The 26,238-nt window shown below is 36.9% G+C and overlaps 2 protein-coding genes across 2 annotated transcripts; both read right to left on the bottom strand.

Annotated features, from left to right (window-relative positions):
* Positions 1-5,464: 5,464 nt before the first annotated feature.
* adrb3b (adrenoceptor beta 3b) lies at positions 5,465-10,854 on the bottom strand. Its single transcript, XM_059544907.1, has 2 exons — positions 9,414-10,854; positions 5,465-6,426 (listed from the first exon to the last, which is right to left on the bottom strand). Exons 1-2 carry the CDS (start codon positions 10,608-10,610, stop codon positions 6,418-6,420), a joined length of 1,206 nt encoding a protein of 401 aa, XP_059400890.1. The 5' UTR covers positions 10,611-10,854; the 3' UTR covers positions 5,465-6,417.
* Positions 10,855-14,400: 3,546 nt separating this feature from the next.
* anxa4 (annexin A4) lies at positions 14,401-25,241 on the bottom strand. Its single transcript, XM_059544944.1, has 12 exons — positions 25,134-25,241; positions 24,705-24,792; positions 22,954-23,048; positions 21,923-22,036; positions 21,060-21,150; positions 20,857-20,936; positions 20,636-20,692; positions 19,468-19,561; positions 18,591-18,686; positions 18,447-18,505; positions 18,232-18,354; positions 14,401-14,573 (listed from the first exon to the last, which is right to left on the bottom strand). The coding sequence occupies exons 1-12, from the start codon at positions 25,140-25,142 to the stop codon at positions 14,514-14,516; spliced, it is 966 nt and encodes a 321-aa protein (XP_059400927.1). The 5' UTR covers positions 25,143-25,241; the 3' UTR covers positions 14,401-14,513.
* Positions 25,242-26,238: the final 997 nt, after the last annotated feature.

Raw genomic sequence — 26,238 nt, 5'->3', positions numbered from 1 at the left:
AAGCATGACGAAGCATCCACTTTTGGAAGACCAAACAAAGTAGTTTTGCTTTCACAGTGAAACAGACAGCGTCATATGACATGGGGGCGGTGGCAGCGGCAGCAACAACAATACTACAACGAGAATAAAAGGTGCACCTTTTTTTTTTTTTTTTTTTTTGCATTTCTGTGCGGCATTATGCTAATCTTCCCACGTAGTGACATAGAGATGTGGGGGCATGTTAGAACGTGTCAATTTAGGGGGGCGTGGACTAATTGAACTTTTATAAAGAATATCTCTTTGGATTTGAGACTTTAGTCTTTGCAACTTTACAAATCTTCTCTATGCACCAAGAGCTTGTAACACTCCAAAAAGAAAGGAAAAATTTAAATTGCATCATATGACCCCTTTAAGGACATGGAGAGGCCTAGCCAGTATCCAGACCTCAATCCTATAGAAAATCTGTGGCGGGAGCTGAAACTTTCAGTTGCCAAACGACAGTCAAGAAACCTTAAGGACTTAGAGAGAATCATTAAAGAGGAGTGGACCAAAATCCCTCCTGAGATGTGTGCCAACCTGGTGACCAACTACAAGACATGTTTTACCTCTGTGGTTGCCAACAAGGGCTTCTGCATCAAGTACTAAGTCATGCTTTGCCTGGGGATCAAATACTTATTTCACTCACTTAAATGCAAATCATTTTCTAACCTTAATATAATGTGTTTTTTGGTTGGTATTCTGTCTCTATCCGTTAAAATATACCTACCATAAAAATTACAGACCCTTCATTTCTTTGTAAGAGGGCAAACTTACAAAATCAGCAGGGGATCAAATAAATATTTCCCCCATTGTATATATGTATAATATATATATAATGAATTTTTCATATAATGAAAAATGTCATTTTAAAACAACTGATAAGGAAAATTATTATGTAATTACATCCTGAAGGGGGCATTAATGAACCATAAATTTAGTAAACTTGACATATCTATATTTCTATTTCTCTCAATGTGATTAGACAGACAGACAGGCTAAGATTTAGTTTTTCCAAAGCTGTTGACTACATTCTTTTCAGTATATTCATGAAGCAACTGTGTGTGCATATTGTGTGTGTGCAGAGCGGCTCCACATTCTGTTACATCAGCAGTATGAATCACTGATGAAGAGAGCCTTACTTTACTCTGATGAGGGAACATTGTGCTGGAACGGCCATTCCGGTTTCCATGAGCAATCAGACCTGTGCTTTATACAGGCTTTTAGGCCTGGGCTATATATATATATATATATATATATATATGTATATATATATATATATATACAATACATTTTACAGAAGGCGAGAGGTAGAGTCATCTTCTGGAAGCTTTTTCCTCTCTAAAGCAAACATTAGCTACAAAACTAAAGTGATGAGACAGAAAGAGAAGCAGTTTCAAATGTATTTATTTTTTTCTGTAAAAAAATTGGCCTAGTCCAGACTACATGTGGTTGTGAAAGAATTTAGAGAAAGCTAAGATTCATGCACTGAGATTGTTCTATCTATACATGTATCTGTAATCATAGTGGAACTTTTGGGAAAGCTGTAGTTTGAAGGTGAAATGTGTAATTTTTGTGGCAGGACAAAAAATGTCATTGGGTTTGAAAAGGTACACCTTTGTACCTACAGGTACATTGATACCTTAAAGTGAATGTATTAGTATCTAAAAGCTACAAAAGGTGCCACTCAGTAACAACTAACACATACACACACACACAAAAACAGCTAAAAGAATGCTCTGATCAGTCATCCGATAATCACTTCCTCTGCCTCTATCAATGGTTTCTCATCTTTCTATAACATGAAACCAATCACACTGTGATGATGCAAAAGAGCCTGCATCACTTGACACATTCTCACAATAATTGCTTACAATAATTAACATAAAAGCAGACCTCCTTGAGAGGTCGCATTTGTCAGCCACATACATCTCATTTCAAATCATTTCAAGCAAATCAACAATTATAAAATTTTCCATTATATCTCTGTTAAAAGTCCGTGCCCTGACATAGACTACGTTACCCATAATGCCTGTGTTCATATAGTTCTGCTCGCTTGTGGTTTTGCTAGGCGCTTTCACTTTCGTGTGGTCCAGGGTCATGAGAGCAGTATTCACGGTGCAGAGAATTGCCATCCTCTGTTAATCCTGCACTAGTCTTGTGTGTAGAAGTGCTGTGTGCATTCTTAAGATATAACCACACACACACACACACACACACACACACACACACACAAACCTATTTTGTCATACTGATACCTGTAAACCCTTATCATCTCCATGTACCTGACTCCTCCTCAATAAATTCTCAAACTGCATCATTGGATTTGCCTATTCCTTCTGACCGAGCAAGACTCATTTGACAAGCAATCCATAATCAGCCGCAGACGCACACAGTCTCTTACAATCTCATTACATTTACATTTAGTCATTTAGCAGATGCTTTTGTCCAAAGCGTTTTACAAATGAGGACAATGGAAGCAATCAAAATCAACAAGAGAGCAATCATATGCAAGTGCTATAAAATTAGGTTAAAATCATTTTATTTATATGTTTGTTTGTTGGTAATGGCTGGTCTTCTGAAATGAGATGGCCTCGATGATGTATGCGGCTGACAGATAAGAATTCTGGACAGTGCAGCCTTTGAAATGAGACACCAGCAAATGTGGAACATCGACTGAAGGTAGTAAGGCAAGCCTGTTACTAGATGAGGATTAAACAACTCATAAACAAAAGCTCGGCAAAGTAACTATGAACGAGCCGGAGCGCGGAGTAGGCTCGCCTGTCTATATTAAAGTATGGTTAATATATTATTATATTAAGCAATTGAATAAAACATTCGACTAGATGGAGCGCTCAATATTTGCTATAATGACATTATAAAAAGTGCAAATCACATCGTTATTGCACTGCAGGAGTTATGAATAATGCGTAAGAAGTCCAAATTTTAGATTTTTAGATAATGAAGAATGATTTAGAGGGGTTTTGACCACTTCTTCTGCTGGTCAGACTAGGAGACCAGTTTAAACCATCTGATCAGCATAGGCTAGCATACAAATTTCTTAAATTCTGTATGTTAGGATTTCTGTAGCATAACAACTTTTAGTTAGCTAGTCAGGCAGGTTACCAAAAGTGTGTTTTCTGAAGTGTTGTCCTCATTCACTCTTTTGGGTGCTATTCAGTGGCTTCTCTATTCTAATCCAGAGGGATGGCATTACAGACTGTGCAAGTTTTGAAAGCTGTCGCTATCTATTATGCTGTTTGTATTTTCTTATGATTCAGCACTTGGCCTATTTAAATAGCAGTCATGTCAGGGAATGTCGTATGATGCTGGAGAAGTAGCATATGCTAGCTCATGATTAATGCTAAAACTACATTTTTGGCTTTCTTTGTAGAGTGCATTCATAATAAACGATTTTGCTTTGAAATCTCAAGGATGTAAACATTATTATGCATGAGCATGACACAAATTAATTCAAGACAACCTGGAAAAAGTCATGGAAGTTTCTCAGGGAAGCACACTGGATGTCAGAGTTTCTTCTCATACATTTTACATAGATCCCAATGGCTGCAGGGTTGAGAATGAAACACCAGCATTACTGCTTTCTACATACTGACCAGTTAGCATGTAAAATAGTTTGTGAAATGGTTGCATAGTTCTTCTAAAGCCTTCTAAAGTAGTTTTTTTTGTGCGTGCATTTTAATCAAATTAGCAAAGCAAACACACTTAATCAAATCAATCAAATAATGAGCTTATCAAAAGATTTATCACATATGAAATGCAAAGTCATATCAAGCACATTGTATTGTGTATTTTGCTCAGTACTGCATATTTTGCATACAGAAGATGTGCATAATGCACACAGTATAAATATAGTATAAAAGTAGTATACCACTTCAACCTTAACACATATCACATGATCTTTCAGAAATCATTCTATCATATTCTGAACTGCTGCTCAAGAAACATTTCTAAAATATTATCAAGGTTGAAAACAGTTAATGTTTTTCAGGATTCTTAAGTGAATAGAAAGTTAAAAGAGAACAGCATTTGTTGAAAATAGAAATCTGTTGTAATATTATACATATACATTTCATAAACGAAAAAATACATAATATAAGTAAAATGGTCATAGACCATTTCATACTTAACAAATATCAAATCCTGTGTTCATCCAGCAGGTGATTGTTTTATAATAAATAAAAAAGCATAATATGAATCTCCTGTGGAAGGTAAAAATAAATTTGCAGCAAAAATATATATATATTTTTTCATATCAGGTCCTCATATTGATTGACACTGTAGGGATCAAGCTTGTATTTGTCTCCAAATTGTCAGGTTCTTGCATCCCATTTTAGAATGAAACCTCCAGATGCTCATTTGAGACCGATGCAGTGGTTTCACACAATGTTCTGACCTTTTGTGAGATTGCAGTTAATAACAATGCTTCCACTATTTGAAGAATTGTGAAGTTGAGCTTCATCAAACTAATAGATTTGATGTTTTCCATGACATGATAATGAAAAGCAGAGAGAACAGACCAATTAAAATGACTCAGTTCCCCAGTGAAGGCATTGATTTGAATTCATAAAGTATGAAGATACAGCATGCTTGTTCAATTCCTCAGAATCAAATATTTCCACATAGCACTGCAAGATTTTACCATGAAAAAAGACAATACTTGGAACATGTAGTAGCTGTTTTTTTTGTCTTTTTTGTTATAAATATATTACAAAGTGCATGCATTTATTCATTCTGTTTCAATTTTCAGGACAAGTTTTTTTTCTCACAAAGATAAAAGTAACAGATGAATAGAAGGTTGCTTATATATGTGACACAAAACAGCCAGCGAAATATCATGTCGATCCACTCCAGAGCTTTGTACTGTCCACAATTAATGCTTTACCACACCTTGTGATGTGAGGTGAATAAAAAAAAAACTACTATATAATTAGAATATTTGGTGTGTGTGTCTGGGGGGGGGGGGGGGGGGCGGGGTTATGGAATTATATGTCTGTTTTTGGTCAGTAATTGTGGCACAAGTGCATTCTGGTGATTTATTATAATGTTCGAGGTGTTTACTTGTGTAGACAGTTTGAAATCAGTGATTTTTTTTTTTTCATTAGCTTGTTTCTGCCATGGGATAATAAAGATAATTGAGTGTTTATTCTCACAATTTGGACTATTTTTCTTGCAATTCTGATATTATAGCTCATAATTTCAGTCAAAATTGTGATTATATAAACTCACTATTATGAAGAAAAGATGGAATTGTAAGATGTAAACTTTCAATTGTTCAGGGGTGCGTTTCCCAAAACCATAGTTGCTAACTAAGTTAGCAACTTTGTTGGTTGCAATGCAATTTCCAATTGCCAACTAAGCAAGTTGCTAACAGGTTAGCAACTATGGTTTCGGGAAACGCACCCCAAAACTGTTAGATAAAAAAAAAAAAATGCTGTGGCAAAAAAACAAAAAACAGCATTGTGAGATGTAATCTCAGAATTCTGAGAAAAATTTAATTGTGTGATGTTAACTCAGAATTCTGAGAAATAAAGTCAGAATTGCAAGATATACACTCAAAAGTGCAGACTGTAAACTCGGAATTGCAAGAAAGTCTCTGATGCTGACTATTTTCTCGCAATTCTGATATTACATCTCATAATTCAGACGTTTGGTTAAAATTGCAAGAGGGTCAGAATTGTGAGAAATAAACTCGAAATTCTGAGAAGAATAGATGGAATGGTAAGATGTAAAGGAATTGTAAGATGTTGGCATTCTGAGAAGAATAGACGGAATATATGGAATAGTAAGATGTAAACTTACAATTGAAAAAAAAATTCATAATTGTGAGATATGAACTTACAATTGAGAGATAAACTGAGAAGAAAAGTGACAAGTACTTTTTTATGGCAGAAACACAAAAATGCAGAATTCCTAGTTTATATCTCATAAGTTTATATTTTGATATTTTGAGGATTTGTAAGATAAAACAAACTAGATGGCACAAGGGCAGCAGCACAAACACTACTGCTGTGCATGTGCTACTGCATAATTATTTTTCTGATAATGTTTCCATCCAATGGGCAAGAGAACTGGAAACATGGGAAAAAAACATCTACACAGGTTTGTTTTTGATGATTTGTGAGGTAAAGAGATGACAGTTTAGGACTTCAGTTTCCAGTTTCATTCTGTTTAAAGTTTAAAAAACTGTCACCGCGTGATCATTTTTATGTCACGGTTTGTTCTCGATATCATTTTTCCACTTTGCTGCTCTTTACCTAAGGATTTGGCTGTTTTGCCGGTGCACATGGTTTAAATGTAAAACAATCAAGGTCCAGTTGAAAAACATGACGTTCGGGAACAGTTAATTCTCATGAAAAGCAAAGGATCTGTTTCCCATCTTCAGTGGCCCTGTGGGAGGAAAATAATTATGAAATCATTAGACGTTTGAACTGGAAAAAAACAGACAGCTAGTGTTTGTGTTCCTGTGTGCTTTGGTACATGTATCAGTGCGTTGTTTTTGCACAATATGTATTTTTCTCTCATCGCACGTCTTGAGTGACATCAGCTGGATTATGCTGAAATGTTTCTCAGATGTGTTTGCGTCTGTAGTGTCTCAAAGTGTTCTTTTCAATCATCATTAGTACATGTGATTCACGTACACTAGAGTGTCTAATCCCCTGTGGCATAAGATGTATGTTCTTGATTAAAACAACCACAAACTGAACCATAATTCTGATCCAGACCAGAACGATTATGACAGATATTGCTTCGTGTGTACTGTACAGCTCACTTAGTTTTCACTTAATTTAATTGGCAGTGCTTGCTAAGCCATTCCTAGGGTTAGGGATTTAAAGAGACATGTGATGGTTTTGTGATATCTCATTTCTACGTGATTGGAATTTTTGATGGGTGGATGAAAAAGTGTTAACAAATATCCATAGATTTTTATATACTTATACATATGCTGCTTACCAGGGCTTCATCAATTTGAACAAAAATACAGTAAAACAGCAGTATTTAAACGTAATTTATTCCTGTGATGTGTCTTCAGTGTCACCTGATCCTTCAGAAATCATTCTAATATGCTGATTTCCTTTTATCAATGTTGAAACCAGTTTTGCTGCATCATATTTTTGTGGGATATATTATTGAAATAATCCAACAATATAATAATGTTTATTGTCTCAATATTTCTTTTTTCAAGATTCCTTCGCATTCAGATATGGCTTATGGGATTTGATTCGATTTGGTAACTCGGTAACTGTGCAGTCGTCTCTCTATAGGATCAACTAGGATAATGGTACTTTTGTAAAATGCAGCCTTGAACGATTCACAAACTACTGACTCATGAGCGAGGCTGTTTTGTGGATCTTGACTGACATTTGCAAATCAGGGTTCACAGTTCACACTCGCTGCTGTAAATAGGAATTGCTTGTGCATGCTCTAAAGCAGGGATAGGCAACGTCGGTCCTGGCGTGCCGCTCTCCTGCAGAGTTTAGCTCTAACCCTAATCAAATACGCCTGAACAAGTTAATCAAGGTCTTCAGGAATACTACTCTTTCAGGGTTTGAGATAATCTCTGCAGGACATTGGCATTCCAGAACTGACGTTGCCAACCCCTGCTCTAAAGAGACGTCATCTGAGAAAACAAAAAAGCTTTCGCACCACATTTTAAATGGTTGTTTAACATTTTATCCTTGGATATCTTAGTCGCGGTAATCGCACATTTTTCTGCAGAAAACACAGAAATGTTGTTTATTATTCTTGTTTTTATGTAACCAAACACTTAAATGAGGACATGATGAAAATGTTTAGGTGTATAATCAAATACAACACGTATCTAGTATGAGCTCAACCTGAACTCAAGGCCTCTCACAAAACACACTTTGGGTAATCTCTGCTGAGCTGACTCATTTCAGTCACTTGAGGTACATGTTGGAACTGATTGGTTGTGCAATGCTAATCAGTTTTAAGGGTCTGATATCACCTGAAAGTATTTTAAAAGATGAGGTAAATAATTAGAGGTTTAATCTAGCTTAATATCTCTCACGTCTAGGAGTAAAATGGGCCACATCTTGACAAAATGAAGGTGTAATCCAGTACTGCATGTGTTTTAGTGGCGAGGTCACTCCTCTCCTTCTCTGTTGGAGAGGAACAGGTCGATTTATGTCCTAGTTTGTGCAATCATCGTCCCGTGCACTCCAGATCCAGGATAATGAATGGTACATGGAAAGAATGCTAAAATGTAGAATTTGTAATTTCTTATTTATTCATTTTTAATTTGAATTAATTAGACTTAACTTATTGTTCGATTCACAGGCATTAGTTCCTGTATTATTTAGGGTCAGTGTCATTCATCGAACAGGAAGAAATGCTTCAAACTGAATGTGATCTTGATAAGCTGACTGACCACATTTACCACCCACAAGGAAACGGTAGGCGTGGGAGTTTCTCAAATGTGGCTTTCTCAGAGAAAATCCTGATTGTTAGAGTTTTTTTTTTTTACTTTTAGTGTCATCTAATTACTTTTAAAAATTAAAGACCATATACTGATTTGTTTAGGTGGTCTAAAGGAAATGCAAGCACTTAACCACAACCACAAATGAATGTACTTTATATAAGTCGTCCTCTCTAGTAAACAATTTCTCTTTTTTTCTGCTTTTCATTTTTGCACTAGCTTGACATTTTGTATTATGTACTGCATGTATTGTAGGCTCTTATGATGATATATTGCTTGCAGTGTTCTGCACTTTGGATAATAGCATCTGTTAAGTCACCTTTACTTCTAATGTGTTTTATACAATACAGATAGATTCAAAGCAACTTTACAGGGATAAACAGGAAAATAATGATTTAAAGTTGCAAGCAAAGATCAACTCTGCTATAAAGCACCTCTAAAAGATAAATGTGTCAAAAAATGATTATCTGGAATTATCTGGAAAAATTAAATGGTTTTCAAACTGTGGTCCATGGACCCCAAAGGACCAATGATTAGTGTGAGGTTAGTGTAAAAATCATAATTTCCAGATAATTTTTTAGATTTTTGCTTTAGTACAGTGAAAATATAAATGCCAACTAAATAAGTGCCAAATAAGGTGCTAAATAAGTAAATGTAAAGGATTTTCTGAAGAAAATTTGAGTGCTGTTTCATAGGTCAATGCCATTATGCTAGGTTTTGTGAACGGATGCCAAGGCATAGCTATGTGGATTGTTTTTAGAATGTTGGTATGCAGTTGCTAGGACTTTTTGGTGGTTTCGATGTTAATGGGATTTTTTTCTTTCAATCATTTGATCATCCTTAAGGTGAAAGTCCAATCACTTAGATAAATAATAGCACACCACACCTCACCAGCTTGCACGGTTCGAGACATCATTCACATTAAAAACTCTCTTACCTTTGACATCTCTGCTACATTGATCTGTGCCGCGTTTGAGTCATTGTGAGGCTGAGTTTCCACCTCTTCTTCTTTGAAAACTGTACACATGTCTGAGCAAACGTTCCCACCCTTGGCAGATGGAGCTTCGTGACCTAAGCAATCCATATTTACAGAACCGTTGCTTTGGATGAATGAGCTGAGGGTCCATAGATGTTTGTGCGCTGTGTCGTAATGTAACCGCTTGAGTTTTTTGTATCCTAGAAGATTGAGGAATGCGGTGCGGTACTCGGGACTGTGGCAGTAGATGATTGGGTTCAGGCCTGAATTGGTGTAACCGAGCCAGTTCAACAGGAGGAACACTTCCTTCGACAGCACTTCGGGATTAAAAACTTTGATGATTTGGAAGAAAAAGAAGGGCAGCCAACAGAGAATGAAGGTGCCCATAATAATCCCCAGCGTTTTGACCGCCTTGTGTTCTTTTACAACATGCCTCGTTGACCTCCGGCGTAAATTACGCAACGAACTTTCACAAGAGTCTTCTGTGCATGTGTTCAGAAAGCGGAGTCTGTTCTTGACAATGAGTTTCAACTGTCTGGTCGCGATGATGAACACCTTCCCATACACAAACACCATAATAACGAGGGGCACATAGAAGGACACCCCTGAGGAGAAGATGGTGTAGGGCTTGTTAGTATGGAAATCACAGCATTCTGATTCATTATAACAATTTATTGCCGCATCATATTCTGCACGGGAAAAATGGTTCATGATTGGCACGAAGGAAACTAGGGATGCCACTATCCACACCGTGCAGACGATATAGCCAGCTCTGCGCTTACCAAGCAGTTCCTTATGCCCAAAAGGTCTTGTGACCACAAAATAGCGCTCAACGGCAATGACACACAACGTGTCTATGCTAGCCGTGACACAAAGCACGTCCACGGACGTCCACAAGTCACATAACTTGTCCCCTAAAAGCCATTTCCCGCTCACCATCATGCTGGCGCCCAAAGGCTGGACCACACAACCCATGATGAGATCCGCAAAGGCCAGGGAGATGATGAAGACATTGGTGGTGGTGTGGAGCAGAGGGGTGCGAACAATAGCCAAGATGACCAGCAGGTTCCCAAACATTGTGAGGAAGATGACCAGCGCCAGAGGAAGAATGAACAGGGGCTGTGCTTCATCAACCAGGCTGGAGTTGTTGGCCTCCATCCTGAGAGGAATCTTTCAGCAAAAAAAAAAGAAAAGAAATTGACACAGGACTGGTCAATTCCTAAGTACAGCTAAATAACTCTGCATGCTGGGTTAATGCCCTGCAAGAAACAGGTTCCAGGTGACTTCACGTTGAAGAACAATGACAGAACTTTTCCACCAGCGAGAAGGAGATATCAGCGACTCACTCATTTCGAAAGTTCATAGGCTTTTCAGACATGAGAGATAATTGCATGCAAACTTGCAGTCTGTAAGTTAACTAACTGGGCAAGACTTTATTTGTTTTCATGCACAAGGAGGAGGAGCATTCGGTGGGTAAGAGAACAGTTGTTTGACGTATAGCGTCATGAGAGACTTTTTAATGTCACATAACTTCTCCTAAGATTGCATAACTCCTTCTGACCCATTAAACTTTTTATGTGGCATGGTTTATTTGTACTATTTTATTGATATTTACAACTTGTTTCCTGATGTTGCTAATTGTTAATGGACTAATCTGCATATACGTATAACTTCACAAAAATAAAGCTGTTGCTGGGTACTCAATATATTTATTTAGGTGCTGACCGATGTGGAATGTTTGATGCCTTTGTGGTGTAAAAAGCAAGTTTTAGCCCACTTACCTTTGAGATGATCAAATACCTCCTCCTGACCCGTAATACATTATTTGTAACATATTTTTTATAATTTTTTATTATATGGTTCTCTTGATAATTTCAGCTATTTCCATTATTGCTGATGGCATTTAATTATCACTAATCACTATCACTAGGCATCAACATCACAAAAACAAAGCTGCTATTATTTCAAAATACTGTACTGAAATGAAACACTGACATTGAAAATGTTTGCTTTATGATGTAATAAAACACTTTCAGCTAGCTTACCCAGACTTTTTGTCATATCAAACGATCATATAAGTCCTACTGACCCACAATGCATTATTTGTGCTTTATACATTTTATATATATAATATATATTAATGATTTTATTGTAGTATTTAAATGATATGCAGCTGCTTTCATTGTTGACATTTAATCTAATCTGCTTTTATGCAAAATGACTTCACAAAAACAAAGCTGCAGCCGCTACAACCAAACACATACTTACATAACAAAATGAAAAAAAATAACAGCATTATTTGTGCCATTGTTTTATTGTATTCTTTTCTTGATTTACAGCTATTTTATGCTTCACAAACACACACAAAAAAGAAGCGGTGTACAGAGTATTTTTAAAATAATATTTTGTTAAAATGAAACCAACCCATGTGGAATGTTTGATGCCTTTATAAAGTAATAAAAAAATTCAGCTGGCTTACTCAGATGTCTTATCATTTGAGATGACCTCAAACCACCTCCTGACCCATTATGCATCACTTTTTGCTAAAGTCATTTAATTGTTACATCCGTGTTGAAATGAAAGAAATCGACATGGAAAATTTGATCCCTTTATGCAGTAGTAAAGCAATTTCAGACAGCTTACCCAGAAAGGTTCTTCCTCTCTCAAATCATCTTCAATAATTTATGCTTGTCAGCAAGTTAACTCTAATCTTCCATCATCGTGCAGTCGTTCTCTGTGCACCTTCCCACGTCTCTAAATATTGATGTGAACAAAATGTTCAGAAGGATGCAGGACGTGTGGTTTGTGGTGGGCACCGTATTGTCAGCTTCCTGTGGTATAACTTTTGGCCTTTACAAAGAACTTCTACAGAATGGGCACATAGCTTTCAAAATGTACAACTGACTTACTAATGTACTAAATAATTGTTCACTATATAATTAGGTTAGTATCATTTAAAAATGGTTTGCATCATTTATGCAAAAGGATGTCTTTTGTGGAGGTTGTTTTGTATTTCTGAAATGTATGTTCCATGCTCTTGGATCAGCCAACACATTGCCCTGACCCTATTACAATTAATTTGTAGAGCGTTGCTTGTTTCCTTTGTTGTTGCATTTTAGTTCTGGTTTTGTTTACACTGAATTCACAGCGTATAGACGGTCATGCTACAATGCAGTTCTGTTAGTCAGATTAGCCATCATTCATTTGCTTCCCTCTGGCAGCTCAAGCCAAGCTTGACAAAGTTTCACAACATCTCATGATGTTCGCTTGCTGCTGAAAATGACAGACTGTTTAATAGGAAAAATATTAGAATGACAGATGTCAGGATGTCCATGTTAATAACACTATACTGAAATTGTCTTAATTTGTTCAAGGTGAGTAAATCGTACAACAAACGTGAATAGTGAATAGTGAAAGTGTTAAAGGTTTCTGGGAGCTTCATTTGCTGTTTTCTTTGATTTGGTGTGTTTTTAATTTATGTGATGGCTGTACTGCACTCTAGCCTGACATTGATGGACTGTAAGCCTCAGGGGAAGTACATTGCGTACAATTTCACACACATAAACAGAGTGTGTTCGTTTCTCTGGTTCTCCGATGATAGCGGTAAAAAAGCAGCAACCTTTTAAAAAATTCTGAAACTTTCTTGCAAACTGACACACGAGGGAAAAACAACAAAATCATGGTGACAATTGCATGGCCTCAAGTGGCTGAGATTTATTTATGCTGTGGGCCACCATTAGCTCAGGAAAGAGAGAGCGCTTTCTGTCATAGTTGCTGTGTAACACTCGTTCCCGTGATCCCAGAGTGCTCCGGGCCGCTTGCTGAATGTTGAGATTTACAAACCGTTCCCTGTCTGGATTTTTTTGTTTCTGGAATTTAAACCATTGCTGTCAGACAGTTTAGTGGGTTAACAGAGATATTGTGTTCCATTGCACAGGCGATTAAAAAAAGGCTTTCATTTGTCTAAGACATCGCTGCCCATGTGGGCGCATCTTTGTTTTGCATCTTTATGCAAAAACCTTGATGCTTGTTCTCTATCAGCCTTTTTTCATGAATACGATTCTCTCTGTATTGGAACATACAAGTCATGCAGCAAGCATTTCTATTAATATTTTGTGATTTTATGGTGTTTTTGTCATTTTAGTAGGTTTATTGTAAACTAACAAAGCAAGAAAAAATATATGTCTTCAAATAAATAAAACTTTAAGTTATTAAAATTGTAATTTTTATGTTTTAGTATTTATTGCCAGAAAAAAGGCAAATCAGGGTTTAAAACTGTATTCACATATGTCTCAAAATAAATTATAATTTAGTTTGTAGACAGTCAACATTTACTAAAGGTGAAGCACCTCCTTTAACTCAGTTTATTGAAAAAAAAAAATATATATATATACCCTATTCGTGGAATTTTTCTTTTCTTTTCATTTCTCTGTTTTTAATAGACATACAAGGTATGATAACTCAAGCCACAAACGTAAGTCTTTGTGACTTACACAGGAGTGTACATGAATACGTGCATAGCACCACTTAGTGGTAAAAGTTTAAATGCACTTTTTTTGGTCAGTCATTTTCCCCATAATTCTGACAGATGCCACATTCACTCATGTGATTAATATGTTGCACTTGATTAAATTGAAGCACATGGTCTGTGAAACCTGTAATCTAGAAAAACAGAGAAACTATGCTGATATGCAAAAAACCATGAGCAATTAGCAAAATTAGACAGAATTTACATGTTGTACATTAAACAAATTATACTCAGAGTAATTTAAAAAAATTGACCTCAGTGAGTGTACGGAGATTAAAAAATTAAACGAGACAACAACAGATCAATACAGTCAATGCAGGCTGTTCTTTTCTCCTTTTATTTATTTGAAACACCAATCTATAAAGGACTCCCATAAATTCCAAGGCAATAAACACAAAACAAAATAAAACATGGGTCTCGTTTAAAACAACACTGTTTGGTTTTAATGGGTATTACAAACAGGGAATGTGTTTGAAATGCAGTAGACTTGGTGTGAGAGACAGCGTTTCACGCTAATGAACACGGCAAACGAGTTACTTTTCTCCTCCGCACAGCTCCAACAGGATCTTACTGTAATCGCCCGATGTGTCACCCTAATACACAACCAGAACAGAGTTTCATGATGGGTTAAATGTTAGTATTGCCTTTAGAAGTGCTTTTGCTTTGCAAAATTAATTTAAATAAATGTAATTATTCACCCAAAAATTTAACTTTTTTAAAAATGTATCTACCCCCATGCCATCCAAGGTGTAGAGGAGTTGGTTTCTTCATCAGAACAGATTTCGAAACATATCATTACATCACCAATTGATCCTCTGCAGTGAATGGGTGCCGTCAAAACGAATCAGAACAGCTGATAAAAACAATCTACAAGTAATTCACACATCTTGTGAAGTGAAAAGCTGCGTGTTTGTAAGAAATGAATCCACAGAGATGTTCTTAAAGGAGTCATGACCCACAATTTGCACTTTTCCACGAGAATCAATGTATGTTATGATTGCCTAACGATTATACACTGGCCGGGAAGCCGATATTTAAAAGTGAAGCGTTTGTTTACCTCAGGGTTTGTAAAATAGCCCACGTGCACGTGCACTCAAATACGAGATTTTGATTTCTTCCCCGTCTTGACGTCAAGACGGGGCAGGATATGCCATATATGGACACCGCAGCAGGAAGCTCGCCCTTCCCCTCTCCCCCTCATATTCAGTCGAGAAAGACGCTGGAACTAGTGCACACGTGAGTTGCTCTGTGGTTGACTGCCAGAATCAACATGTAAATGTGTTTTCTCTACCAAGAACGGACCTAGCTATTAGAGACCAGTGGATTAAATTCATTTTTAATGACGCGGTTCCTTCAACCCTTCCACTGGTTTATCGTTACGTGTTTGTGCTAAACATTGTACGCCGAAATCCTTCACAAATTTCGGGCAATATCAGGCGAAGTTGGCATCGAAGCTTGGGAAAAGAGCCATTCCAACAAAATTGTCTGCAATTGAAACGGTAAGACTGTGTTTTAATTGCTCTACTGTGTGTAACAAACAGCATCTAACTGCTAATGCGGCTATTGTATGCTGCTATTGCGTCTGTCACTAGACAAATAAACGAAAGACTCGTGGTGAAGTAATTATTTATGTTCCCTGTAAACTGACTGCAAAAACGGACTTTTGACTGCATTATAATGATTTCTTAATTCAGAATATGATCAAGATTGCGTAGGTTGATGTGTTCGGGGAATTTGCCAGTTAATAGTAACATTTAAAGCCCCTTAAAGGCAGGGTAGGTAAAAAATTTTATAAAAAACTTTTTTTCCAAATTTGTTTAAACTATATTTATATATCAATACATAATTAAAATGTAAGTACTCTGAAAAAGAAAGTATAAAAATCGGGTGACTGTAGACCTCTCACGACTGTTTTAAAGACAGCTCATTATTTCCATTCACTGCACCCCCTCCCTTCTGGGCTCCTTCCAAAGCCTCTACTACGGCTCGCTAAGTAATGTTATGTTAGCTATGTTACGCAGCTACGTGTGCTAATGACACATGCTTCATGAAAAAAATATGTATGATCAAAATACAAAAAGAAAGATTTACCTGTCCAGCAGAAATAAAGCCATCAAGGAGTCACTTTTCAGCCCCTTGAGTTCCCTCAGTTCTCGCCATCGCTGGAAAGCCACGCTGATATAAACTCGCGTTTTATTTCTTTATTTCATTGCCTTTTCTTGTACTGTTACTGTCTTCCTTTTTTTGCCTGGTTTGCCTTCACTAACTGCATAGGCTGGTACTGTGAATTTTGCTTGCTGTTTCTCTGCCATTGTTTTGGTATTCCTAGGATCCGTGCCTGTTGAATCAAACGTGCTGTTTCCTCAAATCAAACGTGCACGCGCAAGTGGGCAGGTCATGTGTGGCAAAAGGGTGGTTGCCATGGTTGCGAGAGAGTGACAGTCGCCTAAGCCAATCCAATGTTTCGTCCCGAAATGGAAATAATGAGCTGTGTTTAATACAGATTAAACGGTCTAAAGTCACTCGATTTTTATACTCTTTTTATCAGAGTACTTACATTTTAATTATGCATTGATATATATAGAAAGTTTAAACAAATTTGGAAGAAAGTTGTTTATACATGTATTACCTACCCTGCCTTTAAGTGAACAAAATGACTCGAAAAAAGATTTGTTCATTTTGATGAACGCGTTTGAACAAGAGAGTCTGGTGTTGCCAGATTGGGTGTTTTTTCCGCTACATATTAAGGCCGGTTTTACGGTGGTTTTTAGGTGTGTTTTCGCCTAGAAGGCTTTATAGAAATCTGGCATCCTACTGAACGAAGTTAAACTGAGAGAGAGCGTGGCGTTCACAGACTCCAGAATGAACGACTTCACAGTAACGTTCATCAGGCAGTAATGCGGTACGTACAAGTCATGTTCGCCCAAAATATGAACGAGTTCATGAACTATCGTTCAATGAACGCGTCCAGGCACAACACTGGCAGGAGTATTAGCTTCGAGGTATGGGGAATGGCTGCTAACGTACTTTGCACAAAACAAATGACTGAGATCATCATGAATTCGGTTATTGTTTATTTGTTGCCTAACGCTTACATATGAGGCGCCGTCTAGTTTGTGTGTGTTTGCTGTGCTCGTCTTATATTTGTGTGTGTGTGCTGTGCTCGTGTCTCATATGAGTAACGTTATGTGCGTGAGTTCATATACATGTATGTGTGACCACTTAGTTTATATGCAAGCGTGTTTCATATGTGTGCGTGAATGAAGTTTGATTTAAGCCCTAAACGGCGCCTCATACTTATACACTGGCCGGGAAGCCGGTCGCGTTCATTCACAACTTGCGCCATGATGTCAGTTTGTAATGATATGCTAAAGCGTTACCTGCGTTGTCAACCCCCCCCCCCCTTCCTGCAACCAATCAACGCGCCCCTCATTTGCATTATTATAATGACCGTCCACGACAGCCAAAATATCGCATCAGATCTCGCGAGACAATAATGCCTACAGAAATAAGGGTCTGAGGAGCTCTGTGTTTATTTTTTTTCCACTTTTCTTTTTTAGAAGGGCCTGAAAGACTATAATACAGCAGTAGGTATCCAAGGTAATACGAGGGTATGACTCCTTTAACTTTAGATCATTGTATCCAGCTAAATAAGTTCTCGGATACATAAAATGGTTTTCTCCAGTGAAAAAGTAATCTAGTCTGAATCAGGAGAAAACTATGCACAGATCAAGCATAGTTTAAAAGTGAAAACACTTAGTTCTAAACACTTATCTTGGTGGATTTTGATGTGAGAGAACAACAGACAATGGATTATGGATTATGGACTCGTATATTGGCTAAAACTGGTTTAAACTAGATCAAACATCCTAATGATGTACTTGTACAAACACACAATTTTTCACTTCTCAAGGCATTAACTGATGGTCTGTATTGGTGTGGATTACTGTGTTGTTTTTATCCGTTTGGACTCTTATTCTGACGGCACCCATTCACTGCAGAGGATTTTTTGCTGAACAAGTGATGGAATGCTAAATCTATCCAAATTTGTTTTGATGAAACTCATTTACATACTGAATAAGCAAATGAGTCCGTTTTTAGTAAATTTTCCTTTTTGGGTGAACTATTCCTTTAAAAGTTTGGCTTTGCTTCATTTCTGAGGTTTGTGTTAAGAGTATTTGTAATATGTTTTAAATGGTTTTTGAATGTTGTGTTTAGTCACATATTCTCAGTGAAACAACTGTGTCCCACCTTTATAAAGGAATGAAGGGTCTTTCCATACATCCTCAGGAACTCTGCTTTGATGTCCAGCATATCGATCTCGGCACGAGCCACCATGATCCTGATCAGCACGCTATCTGTGGTGCCTAAACCCTAAGAGCCGAGAAACAAGAGAAATTATGACTTTTGTACTGGTCATATCTCTAATGTGTACAAATATCACATTAGATGGTGTTTCCATTTACCTTCATTGACTTGTAGAGCCTTTCAGCAAAAAATTCTGGCTTGCTTTTCAGGCATTTAACTGCAAAGGTTAAAGAGAAGCTTTTTAGGTCCTAGTATGCAATTGAAAATGTGTGAAGATAATTTAAATATTACTCACGACAGACCTATTGCCAGAAATACATCCTCCAGGCAGCCAGACATCTCTCGCTTTATGCTGTCCTCAATGTCCCTTCCAGAAATCTTCTGATACTCCTGAAACACTGGGAAAAGACAAATGGTTGAGAATGGGTTGGATTTAATACTACTTAAAACAGCATGCAATATGCAAAGTTTCAAACACTATAGTTGTCACATGATCTCACATTGCTTTGTTTAATTCAGTTAACACCATGTAGTTAAAATAAATAGCTGAATAATGTTAATTTTGCATTTTTAAATAAAATGAGTGAAGGAGCAGAAAAATATAACCATGCACATTAATTAATCCATATATATATATATATATATATATATATATATATATATTAAACCAAACAAATGATTAAAGCACATAACAAAATTACTCAAATTAAATTGAAACTAAACTGAAAAAGTAAAATAAAACCTATATTAGTATATAAATATTAGTAAAATAACACTGTACTACACAATTTAACTGAACAGTATGAGAAGTAGGCCTACATCTATTCCAACCAACTTTATTTACATCCAGTGACCACAAGGTGGAATTCATGAGCCTACTTCATTGTTCTGTACTAGCAGTGGTTCCCAATCTTGGTCCTGGAGGAGAACCCCAAAACTGCACGCTTTTGGTGTCTCTGTTATCTGACACACACATTTGAGGTCTTGGAGTCTTCTTTAATGAGTTGAATCAGGTGTGTTTGAACAGGGAGACATCTAAAATGTGCAGTGTTGGGGGTTCTCCAGGACCAGGATTGGGAACCACTGTCCTATAAGATAATTTTCACACAGTGCTGCTTCCTAGAATGAACACAGAAGTGGTAAGGAGTATTGCGGTTATTATTTGGCATGAACAGATACCTCGGAGTAAGTGATTTCGGTTCCTCACACACAGTACAGTTAGGAACTTGACCTCATCTGTTCCCCAGCGAGCTTCGCCTGCCTCATAGATGTCCTGTTGAATAAGAAACAATTTCCCTTTATACTGTTAATGATTAGTAAGATCAGCATGACTGTTGTGTAGCTAAGGCTGAAGGCCACATGCAGTTCGCTGACACTGAATATGAAACACGTCCATTAAAGAATAGTAAATGCAAAGAATTTACAGATGCCCAATTTTAATTTAAACACATTAGCCACGCATAAAAATAAATCACTACATTAGATAACATACAAACAAGATTTAATGTAAAGAAAGGCACCATAAGAGTGCTTTTTGTTTTGCAGCCAGTGTAGTTGGATTCCATAGAGAATCTTACAAGCCGGTTCTTTTTAATGAATCAAAAACATTCAGAGTGGCCAGTCGTATCCCACAGTGAACAACTCTGATCTAACTCTTATATATATATACATACACACATACAGCATGACCAGTGTAGTCCGATTCTCAAGATAACTATTCTTATGAGATGGTTATTTTCAATAAATCAAAAATACAGTGTGACCAGTGTGGTACGATTCTCAAATAAATAACTTGCATCTGCTGGTTGTTTTCAATGAATCAGAAACTACAGCACAAAGAAAACAGTCTGATTCCTGAATGAATAACTGTTGTTATGTGAGACTTAAAGACATTTAGTGCGACCGCTTTAGTTTGAATACTCAATGAATGACTCTCGTGAGTCGATTCTTTTTCAATAAATCAGAAACATGCAGCACAACCAGTGTAGTCGCAAGAAAGTGATATTTAAGTGAATTAAACACTTCCAGTGTGGTCTGTGTTCCAGTGTGAATCAGCTACAATGTTCTGTATTATATTGTACATCATGCTCTTTAGACTTCACTTACTGTAAGTAACTAGCTAGTTGTACAATGATGAATACTATAGGTTTTTATAAGTATTTTATAAAAATAATTGAAATTGAAATTGGGGGTCACAGTACACTGAAGACTACTACAATTACCAAATCACACTGGATATGCTAAGCATGTAATGTCAAAGTATGACCCAGGTTAAGGTATTCAGAACCCATTACACCAAAACATTTGAACATGTGCTGCTGAAAAGCTAACCATGCCAAATCCTCACCTTTGCATCCTGAACAGCCTGAGCCTCGTCCACCTTGGTGCTCTGGTCACGGCCAGCCTATAAGCAAAGCAGAAAAACTAAACCAATACATCTCATATGCATCTCATATGTCACACCTGCCCCGGCTGGACACTGTTGATATTTAAGTGAATTAAAAAGAGGTCATGAGTAAAGGCAGCAAATAATCTTCTCCACAAATAACAGGTGATTTGTTTATTTACCATGAGTAAAGACACCAAAACTCTCTGGAACATTCCAGACGTGTCTCCACAGACATCGTCCTCGAGACTCTTGCCATATTCTGTGATAATGACATCATTATTAGCACAAGAAAAGTGAACGAAAATATTTGGGTAGACCTGTATAATTTTCACAATGTAAAAGTGCATATCCGTGATAAGTTTGAGAGGTAGCACATCTGTACCTTTCTTGTAAGTAGCAATGATTTCCTTCACCTCAGCATTGGTTCTTGAGGCCAGGATGTCAATGAGACATGTCTCCTCTGTTCCTGCACCCTGGAGAAAGGTTGAAGGTATTGTGATTGGTGACTAAAACCACACACACACATATATACATACACATATACATATGTATTAGGTGCCTTTGATCAAGGTATCCAGCTCCCTGGGCGCCGCAGGAAAAATGCCTGCCTACTGCTGCAAGTGTGTGTGTGTGTGTGTGTGTGTGTGTGTGTTCACTACTCTCTGCTGTGTGTGTGAACTTGGGTTAAATGCAGAGGACAAATTCTGAATACCGTATTTTTCGCATCGACTTCATTATTTAAGGCGCACCTGCCTATCAGCTTTAAAATTATTCAAAATTCATAACGAAATACAAACAATAAATACAGTTTTGTTTATGGCGCTCTTCAATGCAACTGATATTGTTTATATTCAACATTACAAGCTAACTAACGTCAAAAAAGTGAAATCGCAATCAAGCACCGCTTTAAGTGAACCTTAGTTCCCACGTCATCTACAAGATGGATTAAAATGTTGATAAAGTCAAGAAAATAAGAGACATAAACACATGACAGTATGACTGAAATGTTAAAATGTAAAAAAAATATACATAAAATAATAATAATAAAAAAAATCAAACACATTTATTCTGTGGCATCTAAAAACATTATTTGGCGCCTAAGTTATTTTCTTATAGGAGCCAATGGCTTTTTTTTACTCGGGCTGTTTTTGTACAGCCAAAACAACTCGAAGTGGTTGGCACCAGAAGCCATGCACATTCAAGTAAAATACTGTCTGAAATGGGTGTTTCCCGATCCTCACTAACCTTGATGGCGTTTTTCAGCTCATACGCGTCATACACTGGGGCGGGCATCATCAGGCTGACCACAACCTTCTCAAAGTTTCCAGTTAGCTCTGACTTCAAGCAGTCAACCAGTTCCTGAATGGGATTTTTAAATAAATTGTTATTTACCATACCACATGTGAAAGAACAGCAAACAAACTATAGGCATATCAAGCTTAAAAGTACAATATTTCTTCTTAGATGGATTCATTCATGCTTCATTTCCACATCTCATATCACTGAAGAAACAAATGGATTTGGTGTTGGAAAATGGTGTTGGTTGCAGACCAAAACTGTAATATCTGTTGTAAGTCTGAGTGGGGAAGGCATGTTGTGTCCACGAGGCCGTCCTGAACGCTGTCCAGAATTTCCCACACAATGATTAACACTTTCTTGCTATGCTGAATGCCCTGTAGTCGCTCAGTGTTTCCACTAATATGACCAGCAAGACCTGACCCTGACTTTTACTGATTCTGGTTTCCCTGACCGGCTTACAGAGTTACAGAGGTTTACAGATTAATAGAGGAAAACCACAAGGAAGTGCAATAAAAGTCAATACTGCATTCTTTATACTCTGTTATGATAATAGTCATAAAGCAGTGATGTCTCCTGAAAGACACCGCTTGTAGATGTAATGTGTTCCCTCACTGTGTACACTGACATGAAGAGTTAATGACTGGAGTTAAATCCATCTCTTATCAGTGATACATACTCTGCTTTGTCTATCTTCATACCGACTACAGAAGCATCAAGAATGGTCAACATTGTTATCTAATCACCTTGCGAACCATATGTTTTATGTAAATACAACCTGACGGTTGCTCACACCTTCCCTGCCATTAGGACCTTCCATAAAGATAAGAACATGACTACAAGCTTCCCTAATTTCGACCAGGAAGACGTGTTGTTTTGGTCCAAAATGAGACCTGTTAATGATAGGCTACAGGTCTGAGTTTTATAGACCTTACTTCAGAGAATGGCAACTGTTGGTTAAATGAAATTGAGTGTGTTACCTTTCCCACGCTCTGTTTGAAAGACTCCTTGATTTTCTGCCTTTGTGCAATAGTGCGATGGGCGAGGATCTCGATGATAGTCGCCTCATTGGTACCTGGAATTCATTCAGTTGTGGGTAAGGCATGAAATTAAAAAAATTCAATTGTAGACAACATTTAGTAAGCCTTATGTCAATTTTTTCCTTTTTTTTTTTTTTTTACCATTTTGAGATTACCAGCATCAGCTGATAACCGCATTCTCTGAACCTTTGGTTATCTCCAAAACGCATCCTTAATGGATATTGTATTTTTTAACGTGCTACAAAATGTATATGTAACGCATTAAAACTTCATAATTATCGGGAAGAAGGAGGCGGGAACCGGTGGACAATCAAACTGAATCTTTAATTACAAAATAAACACAAAACAGCGCGGCAGCCCCTCACGGACGACTGATGCACCCAAACAAAATCAAAACATAAAATAAAACCCAGGCCTGCTCCTCTCTCATCCTTCACTGTCGTCACTCCTGTTTTGTATCCTTCCATCTCCTCCGTGGGACTCGAGACCGGTGGGTCGAGCAGGTGTCGCTCATTTCTCAATCACCCCAATCTCACCATATCTGATATGGTATAATAAATATTACATATATAATAAATTATGTTTTAATATTGTTGAAACTCTGAAAAAATACAGGAGAAACTAAAATTGTGAAAAAAATTATAATTTAATGTACCACATTTTAATTTTCATTAAAATTCATTTTAAAACGTAATTTTAGAAACATTTCTTATTAATATCAATGTTGAAATCACTTGTGCTGCTTAACATTTTTGTAGAAACAAAAGAGCAGCATTTATTTAAAATATAAAACTTTTGTAACATTATAAATATCTTTACTGTAAATTATCAACTTTGTGTCCTCGACTGAATAAAAGTAAATTTATTTTATTTTTTTTTATCTTACTAACTGCTAAATTTCAAACAGTATAGAGTTTCTTAGATCTCTTTTTGTGTGTGTGAATTCTATATTCTGCAGAATTTCTCCCCGGTTTCATGGAGGAAAAAAAGAAAGTGTTGCGGGTTTGGAATGACTTGAGGTTGAGTAAATGATGGCGGTTTTCAATTTCATATCTGCATTTACATTTTTGACACTTTCGGAATTAACAACTTCTTGTAATTTAAAGTACCAAATAGCACATTACCCTAAAAGTCTCACCCTGTACATGCTTGATAGTAAAATGGCAAGAGATTGCTTCATTTTCTTTCACTGCATGGACAATTTTGACACTTTCCGAATCACAAGTTCACTGTTATTTAAAGTGTTAAACTGCATGTTACTTACAACTCACTCAAGGCCAACAAGCAAGCCTTTGTCAAACAGCTACAGTGTGAGAGCAAGTCGTGTTCCGTAATGCAACTCATGCTGAAATCAGCTGAACTCCATTTATCTAGAAATCTGCATTCTCAACATCATGCCAAGCTCAAGTCTACAACAATGAGGAAAAACCTTTTCGGTTACAGGACAAATGCCAAAGAGTCATCCTCTGCTCTGCATTGGTCGAGAGCCCAGCTAAACACACAGGTGTCAGTGCGGAGCACAGCTTGCAGTTTTAACTGGATATGAAGAGATTTAGTTCACTGATCTACCTGATAAAACACTTTCAAAGTGAAACCAGGTGATTATTCTGATTTTATTCAAATGGCCAAACAAAATGGATCGTGTAAATACGCTCATCTTGAAGCCCGGTTCTGATTTGTCAATCACTTACCAGTTCCTTTCATAGCATTGTAAAGTTTCTGGGCATCTTCCTCTGGGTTGAAGCCTGATGCCTCAGTCACGGTTCCACGGTCGCCCAACTACAGCAAAAGAAGAGATAGCATCACCTTTAGACAGATTTAACAAGTGCAAAACCTAAGTTTAAACTGTTGAGTTGAGTTCCAAAATTCACAAATTCTAATTTCAAGCATTTATGCGGTAGCCTTTATATCAAAAGGTTTACAAGATACAGACTTTTGACTGGCACAGGAAAATGCTTTTATTTGATTACAAATATTTGATATTGATACAATATTGATACAATTAATTTCAACTGAATTGCCTTTGAATTATATAGAAGAGAGACTAAACGCATCAATGTTTCAGACATGAAAAAAATGACTAACATTGTGTCTCTTCATATTTGAAATACTTTTCTTACCGCTGCCATTGTGATGGAGGAGAGGTTTGAGTCTTGAGATGACTAGATGAGAACACTAAAGCCAAGAAATAAAAACAACAATTATAAAAAATATGAATGTAGTATAAGGAACCATTGTACAGGGAACTGTACATGTAAAACATAAATGCATTTTTAAACCGATGAAATGCAAAAGTGGTGTAATCAATTTCATTTTATAATACACGGCTTTTGAAATAAACAAGCAAAAACAGTTCATTTTTTTGACACATTTATAATAATATGAAAGACCAGGGATGCATTTTCTAAAAACATTTTAATCATAAATCATATTCTTACTGGTGCCAATGGTTTGTTTTGGTGCTTGCTTTTAGGAAACACATCCCAGTTTGTTAGGGTTTTATTTAAGTGAAATTTAGGACTGAGATCTAATGACGGGGTTAATGACACTGTTAAATAAATAACGCCTTTGGATGCCACTAGCAAAATAGTTTCCACTTTACTATTCAGCTCATTAAACAGAAGAGGCTGAACCGGTAATTAACAGCCTAATGCTCAGTATCAGTTTCCCCTTTCAAACAATAAACTTACGTTTTCTAACCCCCAGAAAACCTCCTTTAAAACACAGAGACATCTGGCTCTCAATGCAGTCTCTCAATTTTCACTTCATCATTGTGTAACACTGACAGCGGCCCCATGACTATAGTGCATCATTTAAGACCTTTTAATAATGTATTCTTTGCATACAATGTGCTGTACGTTCAAAGAGCCTGCTGCCATTATATTCGACACACTTCAACACTGTTAACCTCATTTGCTTTTGAGCGTCAGCACCACAGATTAATTCATTGACATTCAAAACATATCGCAGTGTTTCATATGAAACATTAAGCTCATATTTGAGAAAGCTCAGCATCTGCCCACCAGTAGAACCCACAAATTAGGACTCAAAGGAAAATGTTATTGCTCAGGAGGGTTCTTCTCAGTTGTAAATCAGAATTCATTTAGTCATCAACTTAATAAGATTCCTATGAAGAACTTCAAACAGAAACAAGACTTTTGACATACGGCATAAAGCAAATAAAAATGCAGATAATAGCCTAGAACTGTAAGAATTATATGAAAA

Source organism: Carassius carassius, chromosome 49 (genome assembly GCF_963082965.1).
Source record: "Carassius carassius chromosome 49, fCarCar2.1, whole genome shotgun sequence".
Lineage (NCBI taxonomy): Eukaryota > Metazoa > Chordata > Actinopteri > Cypriniformes > Cyprinidae > Carassius > Carassius carassius.
The sequence above is the reverse complement of the archived record's forward strand: the minus strand, read 5'-3'. Positions and strand labels throughout refer to the sequence as shown.